Source organism: Myotis davidii, unplaced genomic scaffold (genome assembly GCF_000327345.1).
Source record: "Myotis davidii unplaced genomic scaffold, ASM32734v1 scaffold433, whole genome shotgun sequence".
In the NCBI taxonomy this organism is placed as follows: domain Eukaryota; kingdom Metazoa; phylum Chordata; class Mammalia; order Chiroptera; family Vespertilionidae; genus Myotis; species Myotis davidii.
This window is the reverse complement of record NW_006293776.1, coordinates 2,323,043-2,341,840: the sequence shown is the minus strand read 5'-3', so window position 1 is coordinate 2,341,840 and position 18,798 is coordinate 2,323,043. Positions and strand designations below refer to the sequence as shown.

Genomic DNA, 18,798 nt, shown 5'->3' with positions numbered 1-18,798 from the left:
CCTCCTCCTCCACCTCTTTCTTCTTCTTCTTCTTTCTTCTTCTTCTATCCAGAAAATCACAACTAGACAAAGGTTTAATTTTTAAAAATTATTTCTTGTAATAAAGAACTCATGTAACCAAACGGTCATCCTATTCCTGAAACTTTTCAAGTTTATTCAAATGGAAAAGTTCTCTTTTGTAGTCTTTTACCCCATAACATTGATCTTTTGCCAATGTCGTTTCAGGGCAGTATCAACTTGAAATTCTTATCAGGTATCTTATTTTCTCTCAGCTACAGTTTTACATATTGCACATTTACATGATTTCTTCCTGTCTTGGTTATGTCTGTCCTCTGTTAAATTTGAGGTTGATAAAGGAAAGCATTGTTTTGCCATAGATGAGGGATATGTTGTAGGTTTGCTTTTTTCCCCTTGGGGCAGTATGAAGAGCAAGGAGAAGTAAGGCTCAAACACAGTAATTTGGCTTGAATGATTCAGTCACTTAATCTTTATCATATTGTAAGAGCAGTCTATTCATGCTTCTCAGAGGTTTTAATTTAATGCCAATTCTGCATTCAATAGAGTAAGATAAAATTCAAATCTAAGATCCTTTGGGAATGCCTAGCTTTATATAGCTGAGAACTTTTCCTGCCCCTGTTGAGTTCTTGGTAAGAGGGTAGACTCAGAGAAAATCACCTTAGAGTGGCCACCAGCAGGAGGTACATCTGATTAACTTCTTAAGATGATTTGTTTAGATCTATGTAAAGGGTATGTGTTTAAATATACTAAGAAATAAGGCAACATATGTGAGGGGGATTTGTAAGAAAGGCCTTGAATGGCAGTTTGAAAATGGTATGCTTAATTTAACTTGTCATCGTGCAGTTAAATTTTTTGTCTTACTTATATCTCTCTTTTTCCTCCACAGTTGTACAATGGTAGATGGAGTGATGATTCTTCCTGTGTTAATGATGATGGCTTTCCCTTCCCCGAGTATGGAAGGTAAGAGGCTCACAGCTGTTTGGGTAGCTCAAAGTGTACAGTCGTCTGCCACATGGTGACATTTCGGTCAAGGACAGATAAACATATGCAATGGTGGTTCTATAAGATTATAATGGAGATGAAAGATTCATATCATCTGGTGACATCATAGCCACTGAAAGGTCATAGTACAACACATTACTCACATGTTTGTGGAGATGCTGGTGTAAACAGTCCTGCACTGTCAGTCGTAAAAAAGTTAGCACGTACAATTATGTACTGTACATGGTACTTGATAATGATAATAAATGACACTCTGTTACTGGTTTATGAATTTACTATACTTTTTATCATTATTGTAGAGTGTACTCTTTCTACTTATTAAAAAAAGTTTGCTGTAAAACCATATACCTTGTCTTTACCACATCTTTTCATTGCATCATTTTCTCTTTCACTTGACTTAACCTCGTATTGTTTTATACAGTAACATGCTGTACAGGCTTGTAGCCTGGGAGCAATCGGCTATACCACATAGCCAACTTATGTAGTAGACTATACCATCTATGTGTGTGTGTGCATGCACTCTATGATATTTGCACAATGATGAAATCACTTAAGGATGTGTTTCTCAGAACAAATCCAAATCTGTAAGTGGTACATGAATGTTCTGTGTATGGTTTGGCTTACTGTAAACAAATTGTTTGTTCTTAATCCTATCAGATTTAGCACTCCTCTCCTCCCTCCTTTTATTATTACTTTTTAAAGCTGTTTTTTAGGTTCAGAGCAAAATTGAAAGGAATGAACAGAGATTTCTCATACCCCTACACCTCCACATGCACTGTCTCTCCCATTATTAATATCCCCCATTAAAGTGGTACGTTTGTTATGATTGATGAACCTATATTGATACATTATAATCACCCAAAGTTCATAGTCTACATTAGGGTTCACTCTTGATGGTGCACATTCTATCGGTTTAGACCAGGGGTGGGCAAACTTTTTGACTCGAGAGCCACAATGGGTTCTTAAACTGGACCGGAGGGCCGGAACAAAAGCATGGATGGAGTGTTTGTGTGAACTAATATAAATTCAAAGTAAACATCATTACAAAAAAGGGTACGGGTTTTTTTTTTTTTTTAGTTTTATTCATTTCAAACGGGCCGGATCCGTCCCGCGGGCCGTAGTTTGCCCACGGCTGGTTTAGACAGATGTATAACGACATGTATCTACCATTATAGTATCATACAGACTGTTTCACTGCTCTAAAAATTTTCTGTCCTCCACCTGTTCATCCCTTTCCCCTGCTACCCTTAAGCACTAGCCACCACTGATCTTTTTACAGCCTCCACAGTTTTGCCTTTTGTAGAATGACGTATTGTTGGAATCATGCAGTGTATCGTCTTTTCAGAGTGACTTCTTTAACTTACTGATAGGCATTTAATGTTCCTCCACATATTTTCATGGCTTCTTTTTTTTTTAGCACTGAATAATATTCCATTGTCTGGATGTACCAGTTTACTCATTGACCTATTAAAGAAACATCTCGGTTACTTCCAGGTTTTGGCAATTAGGAATAAAGTTGCTATGAATATTGGTATGCAGATTTTTGTGTGGACTTAGTTTTCAGCTCCTTTAGGTAAACACCAAGGATTATGATTGCGACATTGTATGGTAGAGTAGGTTTAGTTTTGTAAGAAATTACAACCTGTCTTCCAAAGTAGCAGTGCCATTATGCATCCCTACCAGCAATGAATGAGAGTTCTTGCTGCTCCACATCCGGCCACTATTTGGCATGGTCAGCGTTCTGGATTTTGGCCATTCAAATAGGAGTTGGTTTAATTTTCATTTCCCTGATGACATATGGTGTGGAGCATCTTTTCATGCGCTTATTTGTCATCTGTGTATCTTTTTTGATGATGTATCTGTTGAGGTCTTTGGCTCATTTTTTAAATCAGGTTGGTTGTTTTTTTATTTTTGAGTTTTTATATATTTTGGAAAACAATCTTTCATGAGATGTGCCTTTTGCATATATTTTCTCTCAGTCTTTTGCTTCTCTTCTCATTCTCTTGATATTGTCCTTCACAGAACACAGTTTTTAATTGTAATGAAATGTCTACCTTAATTATTTTTTCATGGATCATGCCTCTAAAAAGTTATTGCCATGCCCAAGGTCAAATAGGTTTTCTCTTGTTACCCAATAATATTACATTATGCAAGATTACATAATGTGGGTTACATTAAATTTCTGTTGGACATTGTGTTGTAAATAATTGGGGTGTCTATTAGTATAGTGTAGGTTCCGATGTTAGCAATGCTGTTAAAAACATTTTACTAATATTGCAGTGATTTTAATTAGTGCCAAGAGGGTATGAAATAAAGATCCTGCATGGCAAGTTTAAAGGAATTAGAGGTGTTTTAACCAGAAGAGAGGTTGGGTCCTAGGTTGAAGGGATTAATAAGAAGAAATGGGATGGAAAGATTTGATGGGTTAACAGTAGTTCTCAGCTCAATTATATGACCTTCCCAGGGACATTTGACAATGTCTGGAGATATAACAGCCAAGTTTCTAGGAATTTTCCTTCTCTTTTTAATTGCGAAACACTGATCACTACAATAAAAACTAAAGAATGTCATGGAATGAAGTTCCTCCAAATTCTATGCCTTTAGTTCTGTGTGATATCAAGAAGTTCCTTTGGATTTCATTTGATTTCATGGATGTGGCATGGTCAAAAGAAAAAGAATGTGGAAGAGAAATTGAAGTGGGAATGTAGTATGAATAGAGAAGAAGTAGTGAAGGAATGAGGAAAAGAGAAGGGGAAAGGGCATTTATGGATCAATATTATCAACCACAACATTAGTTTCTTTTTCTTGCTTTTAGCTCTTAAGTTGCCCAAAGAATCTAGCAAATGTCTTTTTAATGCCACAGTAACAATCCTAAATAATAAAAGCCTAATATGCTAAGTGTCCAACCGTTCGTTCAACCATTTGACCAATCACTATGACATGCACTGTCCACCACGGGGCAGATGCTCCAATCGGTAGGTTAGCTTGCTCCTGGGGTCTGGCCGATGGGGACTGAGCCAGACGGGGTGGACATGCCCTGGAAACCTCCCGTGGTCCCTCCCTGACCGGCCAATCTTTCCTGCTGTCCCTCCCTGGCCTCTAAAATATTTCTTCGAATTAATTTCCTTTCCATGTGCAGCAATCCATGCACCAGGACTCTAGTATACAATGACACGTGTTAGTCTGGCTGAAATGGAAACAGATTACCACTAAGGTTTTGCCATTTTATCTACCACCACCTCTAAGATGTTTACAAACAAGGAAAAGAACACACATTCTTTAGTTGCAGTAGCTTTTTATTTTATTTTTTTTAAAAAAACAGAATATCCAGTGAGTGCTACAACCGAGAGGGCTCTGATCATAATTGCAGTTGCCTTAGTCCTGTCTTCTCTCCATAACTCAACTTGTTAACTGTCAAACACATATTCTATGAAAGACTCTTTGTTTTTGTATATTTACTAGGAATTTTTTTAAAGCCACTGAGAACCCCTAATTGTAATACACTCTAATATACTCAACATTAGTCATAAAGCAAACGTTAAGTACAAAATACTTAACCAAAAGAGGTAAATAATAGGGCAGATACAGAAGATCTTTATACAAGCCCCATTGTCTAGTGAAGAGCTTTAGACTACCAAGTTTAAAAGGAAGCAGAACTATGTTTGATATTTACAGAGCAGCTATCATGGTCCTTATTAACTGTGCTTCATTGAAGCTGATGGCATTCTTGGGGAATAAGCAAGAAACTCATAGAGATTTTGTTCTAATATACTTTGTGTGGTAGTTACTCTTCGTTGCCTATTAAAACAACAACAACAAGCTTTCTCTCCTTTGTCTCCCAGTGACTCCCAAATGTCTCTTAAATACTGGCTAGAAATAGTTTTATCTCTTCAAATAATAGGCCCCAAACAGTGATTTGGGTAGAATTTGGCTAGTATCAGTGTACTTTAGAACATTTCTCACATTCCATGCAATCCTAAATGCTCTGGGGCCATAAAGACCAAATAAGTTTGGAAAATACTCTTTACTATAACTGCCCCTCTGATGACTAGAAGTAATATTTAGGGAGTGGTTAATATGTGTTAAATGTTGGACTAACTTCTTTGAATGCATTATTTCCCATAATCCTCATGATGACCCTATTGAGGTAGGTTTTGAGCGATGTGTTTTTGAATTGGTTAAAACTCTTGCTTAAGGCTAGAGCCAATGAAAGGTCTGATATACTTTGAGGAATAGTGTGTAGGAGTTTCAACCATTATCAGCCTTCTTCAGAATTTTGCATTTTTCTGGTACCTTAAATTAGCTACACCCACATTCACATTGTATCTGGTGCATGCTAGAATCCAGCGTAATCCAGTCTGCTGGAAAGGTTGAGATGAAATCTTGTAATAGCAAACGGCGAGGCTGCTTCACCTGAGTTTGTGTTTTTCGTCTTGTCTCTCATACCACTATTCATTTTTCATGCTCATTATATATACAACTCTAGCTGCAGGAAGAGTTTTATTTGCTCTCACAGAGAAGAGCACTTGAGGCCTAATTACCCATATAGCCTTCCTTTCCCTTCCCATTAATAAGACTAATCATGCTCTAACACCGCTATTATGCCGCCAGCGAGAAGTCCATCTTTGTTCCAGCACCTCCACGTTTGGCTTTCCCGTTGTCCCTGTGAGCATTTGCAGGTGGTGACCACGACACAAGTGCTTCAAATGCAATATTGCTTCGTCAGAAATATTTCAGAGCTAAGATGACCCACATTTTATTAAATTTGTGAGCCATCATTAGATTTTATTACACTAAAGGAGTCTGGACTTTGCAGAGTTTTGAGCAAGAGATTTTGGCCTAAATTATTTTCAGTGCTGACTTGAAAATTGGTTAATTTTTACAGATTTTAGTATTTCCAAAGCTATCAGCACTCAGACTTCCCAGCCCAATTACCCAAGGAGGGGAGGACGGGGATAACTTCAATGGACTTTTTGTTAGGAACCATAAAGGTACCCCCCTTTGCCACTGGTCGGGGAAGAATAGAATAAGCCTTTCTTTGAATTTCTCATTATTGAGGATTCTGAAAGTTCTTGAAGGGGTGAGTGAATGTAAGAAAATGTGTCAGTATTAAATTTGTTGCTCTCATTTCTCATTGCTATAATTTATCCCTTCTATTCAGAACAAAATCTTTTTCATTGACTCATCATCAAATGAGACTTTTTGGGGGGAGATAATTGAGATGTACTGAGCTATTTGCCACTACTAGGACCTAAAATGTAAATATCTAATGAAGCTGTACTCTTTAAAGATACTTCTTTATTGTCACATTTTCTTATCTAATAGAATGATGGTGTATTATTTGATGCAAGGTGAGTTGTGACAAAGCTTCCTTTTAGCTTTCCTTCCTGGGAAATGTTTGTTTCTTCTGTGGGTAGTTAAACTAAAGCCACATCCAGTTTTCTCCCCCGAGTGGATCTTAGAAAATGTTCATATTCAATGCAGATTTATGTAAGAGGAAGTAGCAGTGGAGTGTGTGTAGGACTCTAAAAATTTAATCAAGTCAAGTATTGAACAGAAGGGAAGACAAATCCAGGACCCTAGCTCATTAAATGATTTCTTTATAGTCAACAGTGAGTGGGCAGTGCAATAGCTTCTAAGCTTTTTCTTTTATAAAGTTTGGCCTCAAGAGCGAAAGGATGGATGCCATTTTCTCTCTGTGGAAAAGCTAGCACATCAGGAGATTTGTAGTCATACATGCAACTGTGATACTGTGATTTATAATCATTCAGATGACCAGAATATATTTCTCAGATATACTTGGTCTTCATATTCAGAACCGAAACCCCTTGGAATTTCCTAAGTGATGAGAGCAAGGATGGCATTTCTTGTTATGTTAATGAGATAACTTTTGGATCCCACCCACCTAAGGGGTAGGTGCCAGCCATGTGGTTAGACTATGGGAACTTTTGGTCTCACTCCCTGATTTCTGGGGAAGGAAGAGGGAAATTGAGGTTGAATCAATTGCCAATGGTCAGTGACTTAGTCAGTCATAATTATGTAATGCAGCCTCCATAAAAACCTAAAAAGGACAGTTTGTCAGTTCCTTTTTGGAAACTTACTATGTTGGGGAACTAGATTGTTTCTGTGTGTCACCCTGGTGGGCCCTCAACTTCAGGCAGATAGAAGCTCCATGGTTTGGGACCTTGCCCTATGTATATTTTCATCTGGCTATTGACTCATATCTTTTAATATTCTTTGTAGTAAATCGGTAATCTAGTGAGTATATGGGTTTTCCTGAGTTCTGTGAGCTATTCTAGCAAATTAATTGAACCCAGGGAGGGGGTGGTGGGAATCTCTGATTGAGACTGGCATCTGAGGTGGAAAGTGGTCTTGTGGGACAGAGCTCTTCACCTGTGGAATCTGATTCTGTCTCCGGATAGATAGTGCCAGGATTGAATTCTCAGATACTTCGCTGGTGATTGAGAATTGCTTGTTGATGTGAGGCAATTCTCTCTTCCCTTCCCTTCCCTTCCCTTCCCTTCCCCCCTTCCCTTGTTTGAATCTCAGCAGGTAACCTCCCTTACAAACCTCTCTCTCTCTCTCTCTCTCACACACACACACACACACACAAATTGGGTCCAGGAACTCTTTAAGCAACTTTAACTTTTAAAAAGAAATAAACAGCAAAAAGAATAAACAGCAAGGAAAACAAAAGATATTGAAAATTAATTTCTAGCTTTCAAAACACTGCTAACTGTCCTCCGAAACTTGCCTCTGCTGCCTGCATGACCTCAGGCAAGCTTCCACAGATAATGATTATGTGAAATAGTCATAATTACTCAGATCGCATGTCAGTTCCAAAATAGTGTGAGACACAGGGCTGGGTGGCTTTCAAACTCTTCACAGTGACTCACAGTAGGAAGCATTTTAGAGTTAGATCCAGTGCATCTACATTTAGAAACATCTTAGAGTAGGACCCGCACACGCATGAAACAAAAATTTCATGAAACAAGTAATCACTTGCTAAGTTTAAGGTCCTCTCCTATTACTTCTCTTTTTTGTTCTATTTCATTTTATTTCATTTAAAAAAAAAAAGGAAGAAACCTTGTCTTGAACCACTAGATCGGATTTCACTACCCACAAATGGGTCGTTACCCATAGTTTTAAAAAGATTACTCCAATCTGCTCCCAAGAGTTCACTGCCCAGAAGTCCCCACTCCCTGCAGGTGAGGGTTCTGACAGCTCACCGGTATATTTGCTGAGACAGCTGGCCTAGGACCTTTTATTTTTTCATAACTTCCTGTGGCCTGACAATCCTCTCTCTTGAAGCTGGGGATTTGACGGGAAGAGGGAAGTTTACCTTGGTGCCTTCTCAGCCTTGGTCATAACACCGCAGCAGCTGCTGCCTGTTCTAATCGGCTGAATCTGAGCTCTGCAGAGCGGTGTTTCGCAGATCCATGGTAATGCTGCTTCTAATTCTTTGTTATGGGTTAGAGCAGAGCGTGGACTTTCCTAGGATCTGTGTATGTGGGGGATGTGGGAAGGAGAAAAGGAATAGGAGGAAGAACACGAATGGGGTGGTGAAATTCACCTTAAAAAAACCACACACACACAACACAACTCCATATTTTTTATTCAAATGGTGATTTGGAGTATGAAATGGGCTCTTTTATTTATTTTTTTGCTGACCTTGTTTTACTTCCTGAATTCTGGTACATATACTAAGTCTGTTTGAATGAAAAAAAAAATCCAATTTATTCAGGAAAGTTATAAATTAAAAAACAGGGGAAAATGCCCACATCCAGTGTAGAAGTTGACTTCTTTGATGAAGACCGCCACAGATGCCATATAGAGTTACACGGCTGTGGCTTCTCTTTATTTTTCCTATCATGTCCTCGTTCATGTGCTTCATAATGTCAGATTTGCAGAGGATTAGGGTAAATTTTTGATAGTTACATGGTGTTGTTGCTACTCAAAGAGTGTCTTCTGAAGGGAGGGCGCTTGGTCATGCATAAGAATCAGGCCCTTTTCAGGAGAGACAAAGTCAAACACATGAGCTATTGTCTTCTTTACTGTGTCTCTCTGTGTATGTGTTCCTCCACCCCTCAGGGTCTGTTACCGCTGTGGCCTGCGGAGACAGGAGCAGGGTGGTTGTGAGGAGCCATGGGGAATACATGCCAAGTGAGCCCCGGAGTATGAGAGGCTGGGACTTCGTGGTGTCCATTGCTTTATTCCCAATATCTAAGACAGTGCCTGGCATGTAGTTGGTGTGCAGTGAATATTTGACAGACAAATGAGTAAATGATGTTGGCTATGATAATTACTATTGTAACATAAAAAAAGATAATATTATGAGACAGGATCTGATCTGGGCTGAGGAGTTAAGAGAGTACATCCTTTCAAAGCATTTATTCTGAGTTTGGGGGCAGAGACTCAGTTAAAAGACAATCTTACATTTTTTAAAAAAATTTTATTAAACTTATTGGGGTGACATAGGATTATAGGTTTTAAGTACACAATTCTATAATATGTCATCTGTCTACTGCACTGTGTGCCCACCACCCAAAGTCAAGTCTCTTTTCATCACTGTATATTTGACCCCCTTTACCCTCTTCTACCATGTTTTTCAAGATTTTCAGGTAGATACCCAGAAGAGGCATTGCTGGGCCATATGGTAGCTCTCTTAGTTTTTTGGAGGAACCTCCATGCTAATTTTCCATAGCGTTGTATTAATTTCCATTCCCACCAAGAGTGCATGAGGTTCTTTTTCTTCACAACCTCTCCAACACTTGTTATTTCTTAAGGCAGTTTGTTTTCATTGATAAATCAGCATGAGTACACTGGCAGGCACTGGTGATGTCAGTATAACTATAAGTGGTTCCTGGTGACAAGGAGTCACAGTCTTGTTGAATAGGGCAAAGGTCACAGGACGGCACAAGGAACATCGGCAGAAAGGGCCTCCATGTCACACTGGGCTGGGCTGGGGACACCAGCCCAGGGAGATGAGGTCCGGAAGGATGAACAGGCATGAGACTAGTGAAGGAATGACTGAGAAGGACTTGTTAGGCAGGGCAGGGATCGAGCCCAGAGAAGCGAGGCGATGTTGGATATTGCCTGGGAGGTCCCACCGGCTGAGCCGCCTGGAGAAGGGATTCCGGTTGAGAGCTGAGGCCTTACTCGCTTGGCATGGTCTTGTGCGTGGGGGCAGTGAGAGCTCTTGAAAGATTAAGTAGGAGCAGTTGGTGTGTTCTGGAAGAGTTGTGGGTGAAAGTGGATCACAGGCCATGGCAAGATGAGAGGTAAAGGGATGAGAAAATGTGGTCCCCCTGCAGTGTGCGTCAGGGAAGCCCACACGCTGCATTTTCAAAGGCCTCCAATTCAATGATGGCAAACAACAAAAAGAAGCGAGAAAACAAACCAAACCTTAGTTCAAAGAGTAGCCCTTTGATCCAGGCGGTTCACAAACAATGACAGCGGCGGCAAACAACGCTCATCTAGGAACAACTCCACGGCTACTTTTATTATGAAAGCAGATGTCTGAGCTGCTGACTTTTCTAGCAACTTTTGGGAGACATTTAAATCCCTCTCGCCGGCCCTTTGTTCCTGTGTTGCCATGGAGTGTCAATAAGCCCAGCCCAGAATAACCCGGGCAGTGAGACGGGAGTACAGCTTGCTCACTGGCACGTTGGCTGGCCAGGTTACACTGTTTTCATTGCTCCCGTCTTGGGAGGAGCACCGGGCAGCTGGTTGCCCTGGCAGCTGTGAAAGGTGTATGTCTCTTGGCTGCCCAGAGTTTGAAATGCAACCAAAACTTGCCTGCCTACTGAGCATGTGCAGCTCCAGATTGATCTGATAGCAACTGAAAATAGCTCACTGAGCACCTGTCCCTTGTACACCAGCCCCTGGCCGACTGCCATTGAGGACAGTGTGGACTCGCTTGGTGGATAGGTGAGGGGCTGGGTAGATTTTAAGGGTGTTTAGGAAGATCTTGGGAACCTTGGCTATGGCTTAAAAGGAAGAAAAAAAAAGGCAGTAGGCTCTTCGGAGCTGTTCTATTTGGCGCTTCTGTGGTTAGTGGGTGGCCACAGTGGCTGTGTATGTACAGTATGTGGTGAAGAATCCACACAGTTCTCTTTGCTCAGCCAAACTGTGGTCCAATAGACTGAGAAGTAGAGTTTTCTCTTGGAGGGAAAGGCTTTCCTACAAGCACTCCTGGATAGTAGCCATCCATGGCTTATGCTGCCTCCGCTTAGAAACGAGTTGAGATAAACTAATTTCCTCCTTGCTCTTTAATCCCCAATGATTGTCAGCCGATCACTTCTACAAGGTGTCTCTGAGCTAAATTATTCTTTCTCAGCAGTCCAAATTTGGGCACAGAATAGAGTCGCAGCGTGTTTGGAGCTGTCTGTTCCCCTTTGGGACTCCTTCCATTTACTTCTGGGCTTTCATCTCTTCAGCGGGTTGCCATTGTTGGGCATGCTTGGCACGCCAGTGTGGATGGAAGCAGACTCTGGAAGGAAATACTTCTGAAATGACTGGTGGTATTAAAGCTACTATTTAAAAGTGACCCTTCGCAGATACTTGGGTTATCTTTAGGCCGTCAGTGCCCTGCAGCTCCAGGAGTTAGAGAATCTGCGGAAACGCTGGCCTGTGGCTCTCGCCGCGGTTTGTGTTTAGATATTCTTGCTCTCCCGCCAGTGGCCTCGTGACACGTCTCGGCTTCAGCTGCCTTTCTCCTGCCCAGGCCCACGATGACTGTGGAAGTTGGGATGGTGTGCTCCGCCACAGAGAGTGCGGGGGAGGGAGTGTGTGTTTGAAAAGCCAGTTCTGGTTCATAGAACCACGAAGAAATGTTTCGGTTTCTACCTTCAGGGTCAACACCTGGAGCCTTTCTGTGGGCTCAGGGAGAATGACCCAAACTCCACCCGCTCATGGTGACTGTTGGATCTTAAGTTTATGGCTAATAAGCCTTCTTAAGGGTCTTAAATTTAGGAGTTAACGAATTCTTGTGAATCCTATTAATTAGACCGATAGGGGAGAGAAGATATACAATGCAAAGGTCAAGTGATAAAGTCTGGAATGCAGATGCACAAGGCTTATATTCATGGATGGAAGGCATGGGGTTCATTTCTGCACTAACCTTTCATGGAGTTCTGTTAGGGCCCTGGGACATGAATTGGGAAATCGGGGGATAGGGAATAGCACTATGAGAGATGCTTGGGCTCTGCCCAGTTTCTCGCCCTTGAGTATCTTACTGTCTGTGGCCTCACCTGGGCAGGAGAGAAAACAATCTAGAAATTGCCTTGTTCCCTCTGTGCTTTTCTCTGGAGTCAGGTAGGGTAGGGAGCCAGGGAGGAGAAATTGAAGGAATTCCGCAGTTTTCACCTTTAGCTTTTGGGTTCCGTAATGCCTGGAGGCTGGTTCTGTAAGACAGTTGTTCAACAAATTGGCGCAGTGCCCATCTTTTGAAGGGTTTATCTCTGTGGTTTGAAAGCTTCCGGAAAGGGTGTGGCAGTGGGGTGGCGGCTTACAGATGCTAAGCAGAGCAAAGACTGGCTACCTTGGAGGCCTGTTCCCTGAGTCCCTGAGAAAAAGGTCTAGAGGAGGGCACCCGAGGGGAAGTAGAGGTGGGCGCTGGGTGCTGAGGCTGCCCCCGAGTTCCTTCTCCACTGTCCTTTCCCATCTAGCCCTTGTTTAAGGCTTCCTTTAAAACCAAAACTTTCCATGTAGACCCTGGGTAGGCAATCTTCTCTGGAGCAGGAACATCCAGAGGGTCAGGAACACTTCTCCACACTGAGAACAGACCTAGCCAGGAGCATTTGGTAGATGGTGCCATATCCCTGGCTCTCTCCTAAACCTGAACAGGGAGTGACTTTATGAAATGTGTATAACCCACCAGGACATTTCCCCTCCTCCTTCAGACTGCAGTACAATTACTTCCCGTGGCTGGAGCGTCCCTCAGACACGGGCATTGTCAGTATGCGGGATGGGGTGGGGGTATGTTCTTTCCACAAGAATTCCTCAGTAGGTCATTTCCATTAGGCCTTGCCATTGTTTGCTTTTCTGAAGCAGATTCGAGAAGTTTGAAAACACAAATGAAGAAAGGGGTCATTCTTTTCTCCATGTTCATAGCCCTTCAGGAGTTGCTTCACAGACACGGCATCTGGGTGAAAGGCAAGTCTTTGATCCATTCAGGGGATCATAAAAAACATGGAAAAGACAGCCCGATATTGTCTTAGGTCAGTGCCCCATAATGTTAGTCACTTAAACACAGACTGCGTTTTTGGCTTTGAAATGGAAGGTGTGGCTGCTGCAATAAGCTTCATTTACAGGGATTATTTCACAGGCAGGGAGTCAGCCAGACACAAAATAAACAGATGGCACTTTTTCCCTCTCTCAGCTCTAGCAGTTCAAGTGCAGTATGACTTCGGAATCCTTATTCTTCCCCACTGCCTGCTGAGCACGCCGTTCTTTTCCCAAAAGGAGAGAAATGGCAGCGAAGACCAGGGGCATGGTTTTCACTGCCGAGCAGCGAGCCCCGCGTGACCCCTCTCAGCCGACTGGAGTCAGGCACTTACTGTGTTTTGACCGTAGCAGCTAAAAGTCCTCAAATCAACCATCCAAGGAAGGACCACTTGTAACAGCCCTGCTGCTCTGTAATGTACTAATTCCCCGTTTTAGGAACTCCTGTCTTTTACCTCTTCCTCCTAGCAAACAAACAAGCAAACAAAAAACCCAGCACACCCCAAGAAGGATGGATTTTCCACACTTGTGAGCCCGGGTAGGAGAGCAGATGTGAGGCCGTGGCAAGCTGCTCTCGGAGGGAGAGGTTTGCACAGACATGCTGGCTAGGTGACTAAGCCTTGCCTTAAGATCTCTGCTGACATTTAAAGACTTTATGGGCTCAGTCTGCTCTGAAAACCAGCATCATGTCTCTTCCCACCTCTGAATCCTTTCTGTGAAGAGAAAATTCATTCTGAAGCAGATAGTCCTCAGGCTGGTGGTTCTCCTGCCAAGTACTGAGGCCATTGAGGGGTCTGGAATGGTGAGCACAGGAGGCTTGCTTCCTACCCTCCTGGGGCTCACAGGGAGGAGAGACTTAGACATTGAACAGGCGTACACACACGTTTGTGAGTGTGGACAGGTGGTTTCTACTTTATTTTTTTTTCCTAATTTTATTTTTTATTACAAAGGGTATTACATATGTGCCCATTTTCCCCCCCGCCCTAGACAGTCCCCTAGCCTCCCCTATTTGGTTTCTACTTTAAATTTGGCTGTGTGAGCAAAGGCTCTTTGAGGAAATGATGTGTAAGGAAGATCTGAGGGGAGCATAAGAACTAACTAGGGGGTTGGGGGGTGTCGGCAGGAAGGGAACTAAGCATCCAGGTGGAGGGAATTCCGTACCTAAAGGGCCTGAGACCCTGAGGCAGGAAGAGGCCTTCTAAGAACTGAAGGGATCTGGGGGAAGGCTGAAGAGGCAGAGGTCATGTCCCCCAGGACTTTTGTAGGCCAGATGAATGATTTTGCCAATTTTGAGACTAGTAGAAGCCAGAGAGCATCAGGCTTGTACATCTGAATAAGGGTGGCATTGGCTGACTTAGGGAACCTTGAGGAAGAACACACCTGGAGTGGAGGCATCATGAGTTCAAAATCTTGGAAATCCTAACACCATTATTTTGTTGTTATTTGAATATAATATGATCTCATTCAAATTTTTCTCTTCTCTCTCTTAACTCCTAGAACACATTTTCTTCTTGGCTTTCCAACTTCACCAAGTATCAACTTCTCTGATCAGGAAAAAAAAAAAAAGGAGTGATTTATCATGAGTGTTTTCTCATCAGAGCATTTGGGCACTTGGTGTATTTGAACCCTGAGCACATCGCCTGCCTGCCTGCTGCCAGACCGTCAGATGCCCTTCACGAGGCGTTCCGGACGGACCTCTGTGTTTCTGTCGTACGAGCTGGCTTGCTGGCAGTGCTACCTGGCATTGCAAAATCCTTCCTTAAGCCTTTGTTTAATGCCAGAGACCTCAAATGCTTTCAGATTCTGGAGAGGTGCCAAACTGTACTCTCGGATTAGGAGACCATGGAAGGACTCCCATATCTATAAGCCCTCATATAAGCCGTCATTTTGAATGAATGAATCATTGATACTGTTGGAAGGAGTCCAGGGATGTTTGGTGTTCCTTTCTTAGCCTATAAAGTTCTGAGCTGTTGGACTTCTATAACCATCCTCCAATAACCACGTGTGTTAGGGTTTTTTTTGTGCTACTTTGAGGTGAGCCATTAAGAAATTGAGGCTGTTCCTGGGATCACAGTTAGAGGCTGGTTTCCTTGTAGCATTTCCTCATTTGTTTGTTGTGTCACAGATGTTAATGGGAACTGTGGGGTTTTGTGCACCATTTAGAATGATGATCAGTTTAAATGCCTTAAAGCGTCAGGGAGTGCATGACTAGACAGGTGTGAGGGAGAGAGGGAGAACATTGGGGAGAAGAAGTCCAAGTTCTTCCTGTTGTGCCTGGATTGCTCAAGTCCCACTCAAAACGCACAGGTGAACGCTTTTACTTTGAGGTACAAGATTATCCCAGACTGTGGACAAGTTTGAAAAGTTCATGGCGCTCTTTGCTCTACCTCTTCCTCTGCCAGGCTAGGATTGGGCCATGCGACTAGGTGTGCCCAGATGGCGAGGTATTACCCAGAACAAAGCAGATCTTTTCAAAGATTTGGCTGTGGTGAACCCCTGGATCCCGAGCCTGCACCTCTGGTTGGGGAGCCAGCCCTGGATCCTCCCACGGGGCATTGAACTCTGCTGCTCCCAGCCAGACGCAGGCTGCAAGGGTGCTCCGGGGCCTTGATCGGGATACAAAGGGCGCGCAGTGCCAGCCATAACACTGAGTAATGCCGGGAGGTGCCTTCTAGAACAGACAATGTGGGCGAGCTCCTCAGAGAGGGAATACCTCTGGCTTGACTTTTAAATGACTAAATTATTGAAATGATTGTCGGTTAGGTGGAGTAGACTTGCCTTCTGCCAGGACACTTCCTGGTTATTTAATAGGCAAGTGTGAAATACTTCCTATCAGATGTGGCAGCGCCTCCTGTCAGTATGGTGGGAGATCAGTCAGAGAAGGCGATTATCTTTGCTGTGCACGGTATTCATATCACGGTCTGCGAGGTGAGAGGTCTGCAGACACTTGCCTTTGGCCCTAAGAGGGGTTTTGTGATCATTCTCGTACCCTTACTCCCCTCCCACCACAATCCCGCCCCAAGTGAAATATCACAGGCCCACACATGTTATGGTTATTCCCCAAATTTGACAGGACTTTATAAAACAGTGAGTCATGGGCATTCTAGGGCCAGCTGTGCTCCTTAGAATTGTGAATATTAAGATCTGAAAGCGCTGCTACCTTGCTTTTAACTTTGTTGAATTAGTAATCCTAGCTCGGAAAATCCTTTTGGCATCTCTTTGACTAATCCACTTTGCCGGATCAAGTTGCCAAAGTGGCATTTAACCAACGTGTATGCGTGTGCGCAGGCGTGTGCATGTGGTCATTATTCTGTTCCTAGGAACCTAGGGTCTTTATATTTGTCTGTAGATGAAAAAGAGATACATGAAGGGCTCTGCTCATTAGTTATGTGGGAATGTACAAATTCAGAGGATGAAATGTGGATGAGAAACAAAATAGGACGAAGTTGGTGCAAGTTTTATATTTTCCCATGAGCTAACTGCTGGACTGAGCTCATGGCTCCCCTATATCCAAGTTTGAGTTCATTATTACATATCATTAACAGCTGTCTTTCTTCCCTTTTTTTTCCTTGATTGTGGAGGGGAGGATATGAAAACTCTGTTTTTTTGATATCTTACTGAAAAGAATCACTAACTTAGAAGTAGTTAACCCTGATCATCTTTACTCAGCCACCATAGGAATATAAAGACTCACCGAGACTGTTTGAGAAATGAATGAACCCCTTTGACTTAGTTTCTGACCCCATAGTGAGTACAGTGGGTTAAATTTCACTAAAGACCATATTTACTCGAGGCTGTTCAATTCTGGCAAAATTCTTTAGGTTACAGTCCAAACCTCTGATAGTCCCCACGTCCTGTTAGAAACCACTGACCTTGGAAAGGTCTTGCATCTGTGCATGCAGAGTTCAGTCTGGGCTGGAACTTTAAAAGTAGACTTCGCTCTGAGAGCACATTAGAAGAATTATTATTGTATGTTTAAAAATTTGACAGTTTTTACTAGAACCACAAAGTGTCATTAATTCCTTGGTCCTCTGGACCATCCCTTTCCATAGGATCAATGATCAGTGAGCCCTCTGTTGTCTAGAGTTACAGCTGCCCCTCGGTACCCTCTGGAGATTGGTTCCAGGACCACCCCCCAAGTCTGTGTATGCCCAGGTCTGTTATATAAAATGGCAAAGTATTTGCATACAACCTATCAACCTATGCGCATCCCACTATACACTTTAAGTCTTCTCGATTACAATACGTAATACAATGTAAATGCTATGTAAATAGTTGTATTGTTTAGGGCAGTGGTCGGCAAACTCATTAGTCAACAGAGCCAAATATCAATAGTACTTCTTCAAAATAGACTTGCTCAGGCCGACTTCTGCGCATGGGCCACGAAGTTTCAATCGCACTGTACATGCGCCCGCACGGTATTTTGTGGAAGAGCCACACTCAAGGGGCCAAAAAGCCGCATGTGGCTCATGAGCCACAGTTTGCCGACCACGGGTTTAGGGAATAATGACAAGTAAAAAGTCTGTACAATCATTGTATGCTTAACTACATAGTATAGACCAGTGATGGTGAACCGTTAGAGCTCGGCGTGTCAGCATTTTGAAAAATCCTGACTTAACACGTTTTGATATTTGCAACCATAGTAAAACAAAGATTTATATTTTTGATATTTATTTTATATATTTAAATGCCATTTAACAAAGAAAAATCAACCAAAAAAATGAGTTTGCATTTCACCTCTACACGTATGTCATAGGTTCGCCATCACTGGTATAGACACATCAGCAACAACATAACATTTTTTTTCCAAATATTTCTCTCTGAGGTTAATTGAATCTGTACATGTGGAACCCACGGGTATGGAGGGCCAGCGGTGCTTGTTTACAGTTGTTCCTAGTGCACCGTAGGTATAGAGAATTAAGTAATTTGTACTCTTTAATCCATTATCAGTCTATGAACAGCTAATCACTCTCCTATTTTATTTTACCTCTTCATCCCAACTCTAACCCCTCGACCCCAACTTACTGTCAACAGACACAACCTCTTTAATGTGTTAGGTATGTATTCTTGGATATATGTAGTCTTTAAAAAATGCTTAGGGTTTTAAAATAGATGCTTATGTTTGAATTTACAGAAATTGCGTTATTGCACCGTTTTTAAATATAGCCTTTCTAATTCCCTGCTGTAGATTACAAACAAGTCAATACGACATACTAGCACCCTCCTCCCTCTGCCCATCCGTTTCCCTCCAAAGAATCATCACCTGTCGGGCAACATTGTTGGCAGCCCTCAGCCAGCTTTGTGCCATTCGAGAGTGGCAAGCATGTCTAGACTCCCTAGAAATATTATCTTTCAACTCGCTTTTGGCAAGTGTAAACTTTTTGCTGGATTATGTCAACAGATATATATATATATATATATGTTTCTCATCCTCACCCATTACTCTCTATCTCCTTATCTTGCTTTATGTGTATTCATTACACTCATCATTACCTTACACTACACTATATATCAATTTGTTTGTTTATCTCTCTTTCTGTCTAGAATTTAGTT

The 18,798-nt window shown here is 42.2% G+C and overlaps 1 protein-coding gene across 3 annotated transcripts in view; it reads left to right on the top strand.

Moving 5' to 3' along the window:
* ACVR1 (activin A receptor type I) overlaps window positions 1-18,798 on the top strand; it is a 134,296-nt gene that overhangs the window by 80,441 nt on the left and 35,057 nt on the right. For all 3 annotated transcript variants that reach the window (XM_015566299.1, XM_006767386.2, XM_006767385.2), the window contains exon 3: window positions 905-978. In XM_015566299.1, the coding sequence (XP_015421785.1) occupies window positions 912-978 (67 nt within the window). In that variant the 5' untranslated portion in view covers window positions 905-911. The remainder of the gene's footprint in view (window positions 1-904; window positions 979-18,798) is intronic.